The sequence below is a fragment of the Zootoca vivipara genome, chromosome 2 (assembly GCF_965207765.1).
Source record: "Zootoca vivipara chromosome 2, rZooViv2.hap1.1, whole genome shotgun sequence".
Taxonomy (NCBI): domain Eukaryota; kingdom Metazoa; phylum Chordata; class Lepidosauria; order Squamata; family Lacertidae; genus Zootoca; species Zootoca vivipara.
Window position 1 is genome coordinate 176740 of NC_142584.1, and position 12412 is coordinate 189151.

General features: G+C 46.4%; 1 protein-coding gene and 1 long non-coding RNA gene across 2 annotated transcripts in view; one reads left to right on the forward strand and one right to left on the reverse strand.

Moving 5' to 3' along the window:
• Positions 1 to 12412, forward strand: part of ATP13A1 (ATPase 13A1) — a 40137-nt gene that overhangs the window by 27243 nt on the left and 482 nt on the right. Inside the window, exons 16-25 of the mRNA XM_035101667.3 lie at positions 2251 to 2376; positions 3387 to 3495; positions 3924 to 4123; positions 5138 to 5234; positions 7116 to 7303; positions 7639 to 7753; positions 8238 to 8434; positions 8775 to 8917; positions 10640 to 10751; positions 11765 to 11908. Coding sequence (XP_034957558.3) covers positions 2251 to 2376; positions 3387 to 3495; positions 3924 to 4123; positions 5138 to 5234; positions 7116 to 7303; positions 7639 to 7753; positions 8238 to 8434; positions 8775 to 8917; positions 10640 to 10751; positions 11765 to 11908 — 1431 coding nt within the window. The remainder of the gene's footprint in view (positions 1 to 2250; positions 2377 to 3386; positions 3496 to 3923; positions 4124 to 5137; positions 5235 to 7115; positions 7304 to 7638; positions 7754 to 8237; positions 8435 to 8774; positions 8918 to 10639; positions 10752 to 11764; positions 11909 to 12412) is intronic.
• Positions 3274 to 7471, reverse strand: LOC148686682 (uncharacterized). Its single transcript, XR_015948337.1, has 2 exons — positions 7339 to 7471; positions 3274 to 4385 (listed from the first exon to the last, which is right to left on the reverse strand). It is a non-coding gene; the product is annotated as an uncharacterized LOC148686682 (long non-coding RNA).

A 12412-nucleotide genomic window follows, 5' to 3' on the forward strand; every position in this document is an offset into this window, starting at 1 on the left:
TGTGCTTTAACTTTTCTGACTTTGTCTCTACACGTGCTGGCTATTTGTTTGAATTCCTCTGGTGGTTTCCCCCTTTTTCCATTTTTTGTACATATCCCTTTTAAATCTTAACTCAGTTAAAAGTTCTTTAGATAGCCACCCTGGCTTCTTTAGGCACCTTCCATGTTTCCGTCTCATTGGTATTGCCTGAAGTTGTGCTTTTAATATCTCCCTTTTAACAAACTCCCAACCATCATGAACTCCCTTCCCTTTTAGTATTTCTGTCCATGGGATCTCACCCAGCGTTTCCCTAAGTTTTCTGAAGTCGGCTTTCTTGAAGTCTAGAATTTGAGTCTTAGTATGCTTGGTTGCTCCTTTCCACTGAATAATAAACTCCAGAAGAGCATGATCACTCCCACCTAATGATCCTGCCACTTCTACCCCACTAACTAGGTCATCACTATTGATTAGGACCAGATCTAAAATGGCTGATCCTCTTGTTGCTTTTCCCACTTTCTGGACAATGAAGTTGTCTGCAAGGCCAGTGAGGAATCTGTTCGTCCTTATGCTCTTTGCTGAGCTTGACATCCAACAGATATCAGGATAGTTGAAATCCCCCATTACTACTATCTCACTTCCTTTTGAATGCTTGGTCATCTGTTCCAGGAAGGCTTCATCTGTGTCCTCAGTTTGGCTTGGGGATCTATGGTAAACTCCCACAATGAGATCACTGTTATTTTTCTCTCCCTTAATTTTGACCCAGATACTCTCAATATGGCTTTGAAGTTTTAAATCCCGGATCTCTTCACAGGTATACACATCCCTGACATATAATGCTACTCCTGCTCCTTTCCTGTTTGGTCTATTTCTCCGAAATAGATTGTATCCCTCTTTTACCACATTCCAATCATGAGACTCATCCCACCAGGTTTCAGTGATGCCTATTATGTCGTGTTTAGTTTGCTGTACCAAGAGCTCAAGTTCATCTTGTTTATTTCCCATCCTCTGTGCATTGGTATACAGACATTGAAGACCATTAATCTTTGCCCCATGTCTCTTATTTAAGGATTTTTTTCCTCCCACCACTAAGTCTGTGTACTCTTTGCTCCATTTGGTCCTTGACATTTGGGTGATCATCTTCAGCACTTGGTAGACTCCTACCTTCAGGACCACTGTCTCCCTCCCCCACAAAAGTCAGTTTAAAGCCCTCCTGATGAGGTTTTTGAGTTTCATGGCAAAACATTCCTCCCAACCCTTGTGAGGTGCAGCCCATCACTTGCCAGAAGTCCATATTCAAGAAACTGCAGACCATGATCTAAGAATCCAAACCGTTCCTTCTTGCACCATTAGTGAAGCCAGTTGTTCACTTCCCCTATTTTTCCCTCTCTCCCTGGGCCATGTCGTTCAACTGGGAGGACAGATGAGATGACAATTTGTGCATTTAATTGCTTCAACTTCCTGCCGAGAGCCTCATAATCACTTTTGATCTTCTGAAGGCTATGGCTTGCAGTGTCATTGGTTCCCACATGGACCAAAAGGAGTCTGAGGGCTGCCCCTAGAAGCAGGGTGTGAATTTCTGTGGGGGATTCAGTGGGTTTTATGATTCCTTGCAGCTATTCTGTTACATCTTGGATCTTGGCCCCAGGGAGACAGCACACTTCTCGAGACGTCTTATCAGGCCCACAGATCACTGCTTCTGTACCCCTCAGTAGGGAATCCCCTATCACCACTACACGCCTCCTCATAGGCTTGGTCGGGATTCTTCCATGTGCTGTCCCTTCCAAGGTCACCTGCATATTCCCGGAGGACTGACTTTGCTGCTCGTCTTCATATTTCTGATCAGCTGTGATGAGGGAGAGCACTTCAAATCAATTGTGTAGTTCTAAACACTCAGAGTGATCCCTGTGACTTCTATGAGTCACGTTCCTCCATACATCTGGCTCCTGTGTTGGGGAACTGACTCCCTCTTCAGGGATGTCCCCTGTCTCCTCCTTGGTGCAGACAGTGTGCTCTGCTGCATCCAAGAAAAGCTCCTGCTCTTTAATTCTCTGGAGTGTAGATCCTTTGTCAAGAATACAGACATTGCGCAGGAATTGCAGGTGCCGTGTGTGGTATGGGCTAGGAAGTTTACCAAGCAATCCCAATGTTGTCTGCAGTCTGAGGGCTGCCCCTAGAAGCAGGGTGTGAATTTCTGTGGGGGATTCTTCATGTGGGGCATCTAAATGCTCAGTTGGACAAAGCGCTGACCTTCGTTCTCCCTCTCATCTGAAGGCACGAGAGATGAAACGAGAGTTTCTTGAGTGTGACCTGCGATTCATGGGCTTCATCGTGGTCTCGTGCCCCCTTAAAGTGGACTCCAAGCCCGTCATCCGCGAAATCCTCAATGCCTCGCATCATGTGAGTGAAAAAGGGGTGCCTGCTGGTTGAGATGCAGTGGGAAGCGGAGACATGGGAGTCCTAGGCAAGCTGAGGAACCGGCCTGCTTTCCTATTTCTGTCCCTGCTGCTGCTGCTCCTCCTCCTCCTCCCACTTGTCCAGAGTCTTTGTTTCCCATTTGCTGCAGTTTTGAACAAAAGTCCTATTGTCTCCTTGTGATCAGCCCTTCCCCATGCACAGCATATCCCAAGGCAAAAGATGTGAGCTTAATGCCAAGGTGTTCAAGAATGTTGTTTCCCTCCTCCACACTCTTTAACAATTCTCTGCTTGTGAGATTGGATATGTCCTATGCTTGCAGGGAAAAACCTCTTCACACTCAAGTTCACATCAGTTGATTAGCTAGAATGGTGCTCCAGAAGAGATAAGAATCTGAAACATAATAAGAGCTTGGATGGGTTAGTAGACGCCCCTGCCAGTTGCTCCCTAGCATCTCGCATTCTGAGACATCCTGGAAGGTTTCATTTAGTGCTTGTAGCTAAAGGACCATTCCAGGATGAGAGAGCTCCCCAATGTGTTTCGGGGGAGGAGAAGAAGCTGACTATCCTTAATGCAAATGAAGTATTCCCCACCCCACCCCCATCAGGTGGGAAGGGGGATGGAATAGAGAGAATTATTGGGGGTGGGGGGTGGGGACAGTGGAGAGGTTTGAAAGATGGAGGGATGTGTCAAATGGCTCTTATTGTAACGGTTGTTGAGCTTGTGGTGGCAAGTTGGCCAAGACAAGCGAATGTGCTCTGATCTTCCCTATGGTACAGATAGAGAGGTTTGTTTCCTCCAGCGAAAGATGTTTCAGAAACCAAACACGCACAAACATACATTTCAGAAGAGAACATGCTTTGAGGTACAATGTAACACTAATTTTGTGATATATACAAAACAGCTTTATAAAAGTCCATGTGGCACATGTGCATTGAATCTCCAGTCCCTGCTAAGGAAAATGTCCCCTGATGCTGCCTTTTACTTCTTCTCAGGTAGTGATGATAACAGGCGACAACCCCTTGACTGCCTGCCACGTGGCCCAGGAGCTGCACTTCACCCAGAAGGAGCAGACGCTCATCCTGCAGCCCCCCAGTGACAAAGGTAGAGAGGCTGAGGGAGGCAGGGGGATGTGGTCATGGCCCAGGATTCTGTGACTGCAAAAGCATAGGAATAGTGCAGAACATAGTACACAGTACATAGTATTCAGCTTTCTGAAGATGCTGGTGAAAGGTCTTGCCTGGATAGCACAGGGGGGTCAGTTTACTACTATGAGCAACTGCAGTATGTATGGTGTAGAAATGCAGTGTAAGAAATGTGATGGAGACTCTGAAAGCAGCTGCAAATGGTTGATAGCTAGTGGAAGGGACTGGGTGCAGGAGAGGGGGGGGCAAAGGCTTGTTGAGTGTACAGTGAGGAGGGGAGGTTGGGGTGGTGGAGCCAGGATAGCTCTCTTCCCTGGGCTAGTTCTGCAAAGCAGGCAGCCCCTCCTCCTGCTCTTGCCTCCCCCTTAACCAAATCCTCTCTTCCAGATTGCAGCTGGCAGTGGCAGTCCATCAGTGGCACCGTCACTCTCCCCATCGTCCCCGATTCCCTACAGGAGCTGACCAGGGACCACAACCTGTGTGTCACAGGAGAGGGGCTCTCTCAGCTGCAGGCCACAGATGCCCAGCTGCTGCTTCGGCTCATTCCACATGTGCAGGTCTTTGCGCGAGTTGCACCCAAGCAGAAGGTGAGAGGTGCTTCCTCACTGCAACATTCTTAAGGCCCTTGCAGCCAGCAAGCCCAGGGATCCAGGGGGTGCATGATTCTCTCATCCACTGTTTGGATTGACAGCCTGCAACCTGGCACATGGCACCATCTTTGAAGAGAGAGTGTTGGACAGGGAAGTCCAGAGTTTGCATCCTGTATCTGCCATTGTGCTCTTGGAGTGGCCTCAGAGGTGGAATGTTGCAGGAGTAGCAGGTACCTTGGAGTCAAAATCCTGGGCACAGCTGTACAAATAAAAAATAAAATGGAAATAATAATATCTTTTTATCAGAGCAACTTCGGCTAGTATAAGAATGTGCAGACTTTCACTTGCCTCTTTGGTTTAACTAGAAGTGTGCTGCCTCTTTTACCAAAAGCACCAGATGTCCCTGTACTTGTTTTTGATCACTTGACTCTTGCCATCAAATACATAAGCTTGGTTGAGTCATGGCCTCTGTGGAAAGGATTTTGTCTGCCCCCAAGTGGGCTCCCTTACCTTCCCCTGGATCCATGTGGTAGCCTTTCCATTGTCCTGCATGTCTTGCAAGACAAAGGAGCTGTCAGGAGTCTATGTGTTTGGGTGAAGCGAAGCAAGCTCTTTGATGGCATGGATTTGAGTAGATGCAGGGGTCTCCAAACTAAGGCCCGGGGGCCAGATGCGGCCCAATCGCCTTCTAAATCCGGCCCGCAGACGGTCCGGGAATCGGCATGTTTTTACATGAATAGAATGTGTCCTTTTATTTAAAATGCATCTCTGGGTTATTTGTGGGGCCTGCCTGGTGTTTTTACATGAGTAGAATGTGTCCTTTTACAGTATTTAAAATGCATCTCTGGTTTTTTTGTGGGGCATAGGAATTTGTTCATTTTTTTTCCAAAATATAATCCAGCCCCCCACAAGGTCTGAGGGACAGTCGACTGGCCCCCTGCTGAAAAAGTTTGCTGACCCCTGGAGTAGAGGGTGGCAGGCCCTCTTCCTCACTCTATTTTCTCATTGCAGGAGTTTGTTATCACAACACTGAAGGGGCTTGGCTATGTGACACTGATGTGTGGGGACGGGACCAATGATGTGGGAGCTCTGAAGCACGCTGATGTGGGTGAGTGCTTATTCTGTTCAAAAAGTACCACTGATTAATTGAATTTCGGATTTTTAAGAATGAGTATTTAATAATACCCTTCAGTTAAGACTTGCACAGGATGGCAGACTTTCCAATGGAATTCCAGCTCAAAAAGGGGTCAGACAAGGATGTTTACTGGCTCCATTTTTATTTAACATCTATGTTAATCACATGTTTGCATGTAATTGATACTCACCCACCTGTGTTTTCTAGTGGCAGAAAAGTTCCAATTTTAATGTACGCGTATGACGCTGTACTTCTTTCTCAAACCAAAGTTGGCTTGAAACGAGCGTCAGAGAAATTCAGTGATCAATGTAACACCGAACTGCTAACAATTAATTTTGCTAAAACTAAAATTGCCCGCTTTGGCCGCTCCTTTAGGAAACACAATTGGAATATGAAGGGAAATGCCATAGATCAAACTAAGAACTTCCAATACTTAGGCATCACCTTCTCTTACAACGCCAAATTCTCAGCACATTTGACTGCATCAGCCACCTTAGCAGAAAGAAGTGCTAACACCATTCTTAGACTATTTAGAAGGAAAGGTGCTGGTTTCCTTCCTATGGCCCTAAAAGTCTTTCATGCAAAATCTCTGGTCCAACTTCTATACAGTTTACAAAATGGACTCTCTGCCAATCTTAAGATTCTCGAAACAGTCCAATCAAAATTTCTTAGATCCCTATTCAACACCTCTAAGAGCACATCTAATGTAATATTAAGGCAAGAGGCAGGACTGCCTAGAGTTGAATTAAAAGTCTGGGAACAAGCAATATCCCTCTGGTTGAAAATTCATTATAACACAGAGGGAATGTTATCTCATCTTCTGGCCGCAGCCCCTTATCCACCTTGGCTTACGCAAATTACTAACAAGATCAAACAAATTGGCCTAAACCCAGAAGGCCTCTTAAATGGTACTTTGAATAAGGCAAAAACAATTATTACTCAGAGGCTTTTCAATATTGAACTGCAAAAAGAAGATGCCTTACTCCCTGAGAACTACAGGTGTCTAAAATCTTGGCCTAATTTGGCAGCTACCCTGTATCTATCCAATATTACTTATAAATCTTATAGATGGGCCGTCTCCAGAGCTCAATTTGATGTGATGCCTTCAGCTGTGTTACCCGGCAAATTCTTGTGTGTACCAATCGATGAGCCCTTTTGCCCATGCATGTCCTATAAGGTGGAATCTGTTATTCACATTCTTTTATTTTGTGAACTCTCTAGTGAAGAACGATTGCGACTCATTTTACCCATTATCAAAATTCACACCTTTGCAATATTATCTGGAATTTCCCCCCGAAACATTACGTAAATTCCTTTTGGAAGATTCTTTGAGCTCAGTATCCTACGCTGTGGCTGAATTTTGCACCTTAGCTATTAAAAAAAACGTAAATCTCTTTTATTGAATAACATATTATTCAAATATAACATATTTGTCCTTCCCTCCGATGATGATATTGCTGATCTTTTGTTTGGAGTTGTGTTGTTTTGTATTGCTGGCTCTTGCTGTAATAAAATTGACTGACTGACTGAATGAGTCTTTAATTGACAGGCTTACATAAGCCAGGCATGGATTGCAAACTTCAGTTTATGATGCATTTCTCCCACCTCACACAAAAGAAAATGCCTCCTTTACAAGTTTTTCTGTACTCTGGCTACCTCTTCAGCTTACAACTTCAGCCTACTGATCAATTCTCTTATTGCAGGTGTCATAGTAAAACCTTCCTTGCTACCCTCTCCTCTAAGAAGCCTCCTTCTTATCCAGTTGGGATGCGGAACAAGGGAACTGCCTAAACTTTTCTGTTCCTGAAAGCAACTCGCCTGACACCTCCCAGTATCTTCTGTATGTTCTTGCAGGAGTGGCTCTACTTGCCAATGCACCGGAACGAATTCCTGAGCGCAGGAAGAGGCCCCCCCGCGATGGCCCTGCTGACGGGAGACCTGCTTTGCCCCCCTCCCTGGTTGGGAGTAACATGAGGCCCACCTCCCGCGCTGCCAAGCACAGGCTTATGTTGCACAGAGAAGAGCAGCTTGCCATGCAGCGGGTAAGTTGCTCCCCCCCCCCCAATATTGGACTCACTTGTGCTTCAGGACTTTTTCCTTTGTGAAATTCCAAGGTGTTACAGGGAGACACACACTTTGCTCCACTCCTGTATCCATTGTATGCTGGAAGAAAAGTCATGAGCTTGAATGGAAGCTGGCCTTGTCCTTAGCCTGACCTAGATTTAAAAAATAATAAAATTCCAGTGACCGTGAACCAAGCAACTGTCCTCTTCGTGTCCTCTTTCCTTTTCCTAGTGACTGTAAGGTTGGCATTCATCGTGAATGTATCTCGTGAGGATAGCTTTGCTGTGGATTAAACCGCATGTCTTCCTAACAGGAGAGAATTAGCCAGGTGCTGAAGGATCTGGAGGAGGAGCAAGTCCCCATTGTGAAGTTGGGTGATGCCAGCATTGCGGCTCCTTTCACCTCCAAGCTGTCCTCAATTCAGTGCAGTAAGTAGGAAAGGGCAAGGCAGGCGCTGTGAGTACTTGGACCAACTCTGAAGGATGGGGACACCTCCAGGCATGTTTTGCCTGTAAATGCAGCCATTGAGCCTCTTTTCTGCACTGTTTGTGTGCATCCGACTAACCTGGAATCTTTAAACTATGCACGTTTTATGTTTGCACTGTAAGAGGTGAAGTGGAATATTAGTCTGGCACTGTGTGTGGGAAGGGGCTGGGAAAGCAGGAAACCCCTCAGTTCTGAGTCCTGCCCCACCCAGTTCTTTTATTTGATTTCCAGTTTGTGGCCTCCAGAGGAACCCAAGCCAATCCACTAGAGAAGGTTTCATTGAATGAGTGGCCAGAGCAGGGCTGGAACTGGCCTTCTGCCAGCCTTTCTGGGCTTTTCCTTCCCAGATACTCCAGCCGTGTAGCTCTCAAGAGGGAAGGGCAACTCGTACACCTCATGCAAGCAAAGTGTTATTTCCTCCTCCAGTCTGCCATGTGATCAAGCAGGGCCGCTGCACCCTGGTCACCACGCTCCAGATGTTCAAGATCTTGGCTCTGAATGCCCTAATCTTGGCCTACAGCCAGAGTGTCCTTTATTTGGAAGGGGTCAAGTTCAGTGATTTCCAGGCTACATTGCAGGGGCTGCTGCTCGCTGGCTGCTTCCTTTTCATCTCCCGGTCAAAGGTAAGAAAGGTGGTGAGAAGGGAGGTGAACAATTCTACCCTCTTCATCATTTGCACTCTTTCCTTACAGCCCTTCCATGTTTTAAAGCAACTTTCAAAATTGGTCTGCCTTGCCACATTGACATGCTTATTTTCTTTCTCCGAGACCACTTTCCAAAGCAGTTGGTGTGTGCAGGGTTCAACATGGACTGCTTCCCAAATATTTGCAAGGGAATGCAGCTGGCCCACAAACCCATGACAGCTGCTGCTGCTAATAACATTTATTATCTGATTGGGTTGCCCCAGCCATTGTGGGCGGCTTGTGGCTGCCTGGTCCTGACCCCTTTTCTTCTTATTTCCAGCCTCTGAAGACCCTCTCCCGGCAGCGTCCGCTCCCCAATATCTTCAACCTTTACACAGTTCTTACAGTGCTGCTGCAGTTCATGGTTCACTTTGTCAGCCTGGTTTATCTGTATCGAGGTGCACAGGCCCGCAGTGACCCCAAGTGAGTGCTGCTTAGATTTAAGCTTGGAACTATGAAAATGTGAAAGGATATTGCTCACAGTGGAATTGGTAGCGGCAGGCTGGAAGGAATCATAGAATCATAGAGTTGGAAGAGACCACAAGGGCCATCCAGTCCAATCCCCTGCCAAGCAGGAAACACCATCAAAGCATTCTTGACATATGGCTGTCAAGCCTCTGCTTAAAGACCTCCAAAGGAGGAGACTCCACTACACTCCTTGGCAGCAAATTCCACTGCCGAACAGCTCTTACTGTCAGGAAGTTCTTCCTAATGTTGAGGTGGAATCTTCTTTCTTGTAGTTTGAATCCATTGCTCCGTGTCCGCTTCTCTGGAGCAGCAGAAAACAACCTTTCTCCCTCCTCTATATGACATCCTTTCATATATTTGAACATGGCTATCATATCCCCCCTTAACCTTCTCTTCTCCAGGCTAATGTCGCTCCCTATCATGAACACTCTTCCCAGGGCAGGTGTGAATGCAAGAGACAGCCCTGAAACTGGGGGTTAACATGATCCCTGCCCTAGGACAGGCAAAGCTGTTTCCTTGCATCCATCCATGCTCCTTCCTCCTCAGAGAAGCCCTGGAAAAGGGCCCTGTAAAGAAGAAGGAGAGATAGCCAAAGGGATCCATCAGCCCCAGTCCTTCCAGCTTGCACAACCGGCCCCTGGGAGAACACGAGGGTTAGGGGAGTCCTCCATTAAGTCTCCTGAGGAGTGGCCAGATAGTTCTGGGACTTGTGGCACTGTCTTACTACACAAAGCAGGTTTTTGTTTTCCCTTTTTTAAAAAGAGTGGCAGGGGGTGGGGGTGGGATGCCAACTCATGAGCTGGTTTACCCCTCTGGTCTGAAGTCAACCCAAACTCCTTGATGAAGATAAAACTGGCACCTATCTCTGTGTGCCAGTAAGGATGACTGATGGGAGCAGTGGAGCTGCATTGTTGGGGGAACAGCCTTCAAGATCTGGGCCCAGCTGTTGACCAACTCTTTGAGCACTCTTGGAGGTGGGCCGCAGCTGCACCCTCTGGTGGCAGGAGGTGCCAGTAAATAGCTCTTCCATGATGAAGGCGTGTATTGTTGGCACACAAAAAATGGTTACAGAATAGCCGCTCCCTCTCTCCTCTCCCCAGACTTGCCACAAACCTTCTCTCTAAGGAGTATCAAGTGGTGATCGGAGTGGCACTGTATAGGGACGCTCCCCTTCCCCAAGAAAGTCAGTGCCATAGCCACTGTCGGACGGGACATGTTTTAAAAAGGGATGTGCTGCATGCCCAGGAGTGCTCAGGGGGCAAAGGGCAAAGTCACCTGTTCTGCTGGGGAATTGGCAATGGAGACTGCTGAGGAAGGCCCTGGGAGCCGGTCTCTGTTTTATTTCTAACAATGTTGGTCCTCTCCTCCCACAAGTCTTTCCCATGAACAGCATCCAATGCACCAGAGGGAGAAAGGACAGAATAGTTCTGTTTGGAGACGAAAACGGAATAGCAAGAAACCAAGAACTGACAAAATAAGAATGAAAAGCCAAGGAAATGAGAAGCAGGAACGTAGAAATACTGTGTCCTAAGTCAAGGCAGGGAAGAAAATGGGAGGTGGAGGCTCAGGAGCCAGCTGGTGCTGCTATTTGGTTATCATGTGACCCCACACTCCTAGGACAATAACTTGAATTTTAAGGAGTCAAATTGTCAAGGGCCTTTCTCTGTTTCTTTTAAGGAAAGATGATTTTGTAGATCTCTATAAAGAGTTTGAACCCAGTTTGGTGAACAGCACGGTTTACATCATGTCCATGGCCATGCAGATGGCAACATTTGCCATCAACTATAAGGTGAGGTGGGCTCAGGTTTTTTGGTTTTTTGTTTGGCTCTCTAGGGTGTGCTGTAATTTATTTCCCTGCTTCTCTTGGGTACCTGTCATGCTGGAGCCTGATGCTCCATTTGAAGGCCAGGCTGTAAGATGCTGGTGGCCAGGGATCTCAAAGGGAGTGTGAAGCCAGGTGGAAGTTTTGCCAGGCCAGGAGTCCAAGTACTGAAACTCTTTGTCTGTGCAGAATGCTTTGAATAGTCTGAATGTTGCAAGCGGATTAGATTATCTGATGCTCTACTTTGAGTTCTTCAGGGTGCCCTACATGAGAAGTACTAAATATTTTTATTTTATTGATGGGGGCAGAAGAGAGGTTCAAAGAGAGCCATACCGTTTTTTGCAATTGCTCATATGACTGGGATAAGCTTGAGTACAAAGGAAACTACTTAAGCCACAAATTTGCATTTAAGTCTTGTGAAATTCATTACTTGAGATCGACTGTGTGTTCCAATAAAAACCAGGACTGCTTTCTGAGATACACACATTTCCTGCAACCCTTTTGTCCCTGGAAATAAAAGTGGATGTACCAGGGGAGGCAATGAATCCAAAGGATCTAGTGCCTTCCCAGACTTCCAACATGCCCCTCGACCAAGGAATAAACTCAGCCCAGGAGCTGGCATTATTACCATTCATTTTCTTCCCTGATGGAAGGGAAATAGTTGTGGTTGTGCTCTTCTACCCACCATCAGCAAGACCGTGGCAGGGCACTGGATTGTGCGGACCATGTCTTTGGTTCCAATCCCACCACCACCCAGCCTAAAAGAGATTAAAATCAGCTTCAACCTCACAAAAATCTTGATAATGAAATAAATGCCTAGCCAATAGACATTGATATTTTGGCCTGCAACATGCAGCCAGTCTCCGGATCCATGTCTGTTGAAGACAAAAAATGACAATTGGGGTGATAGTATTTGGGTTTGGTGATGCCTGCAATCTGGTTCTTGACTGCCCTTTCCATCCTTGTCTTTGTTGCTCAAGGGCCATCCATTCATGGAAAGCCTGCGGGAAAACAAGCCTCTGCTGTGGAGCATCATTCTCTCTGGGCTGGCCATTGTAGCCCTTTTGACAGGTTCCTCTCCTGAGTTCAATGAACAGTTTGGACTGGTAGACATCCCAACAGAGGTGAGTAGGCATGATCCTTCCTAGGTCTTTACTTGGGGATTGTGTTTGTGTTTAGGGTTTGTTTGTTGTTTTTTCACTTGGGGAGCTTCAGAAATGTCTGTTCAACTGGCAGGTAGCTAGCAGTGTGCATCTTAACCAGGGCCTTCTCTGACCTGGTGCCCTCCAGATGTTTTGGGCTGCAACTCCCATCATCCCTGAGTAACTCAAGGAAATGCATGTATCTTAAAATGTGATCCCTGGTAACTACTCAAAAGGAATAACAACTAGAACTGAACATGTACCTTTTTTGTGTCCCCTGTCCGTCCGTCACAAACTAGTTCAATAGCTGAAGAACCAGTGTCCCTATTGTGAGCTATTAAGTGGCAAGCATGTACTTTGTACTTGGTCTCAATGCAATATATTTTTAACCAGTCATGAAAATGTTCACAAATCCAGCTTATTTAAGTTGCTTCCTTACGCTACTGTGATAGTGGTATCCTAGCACAATTTCAGTTCAGCTCAAGA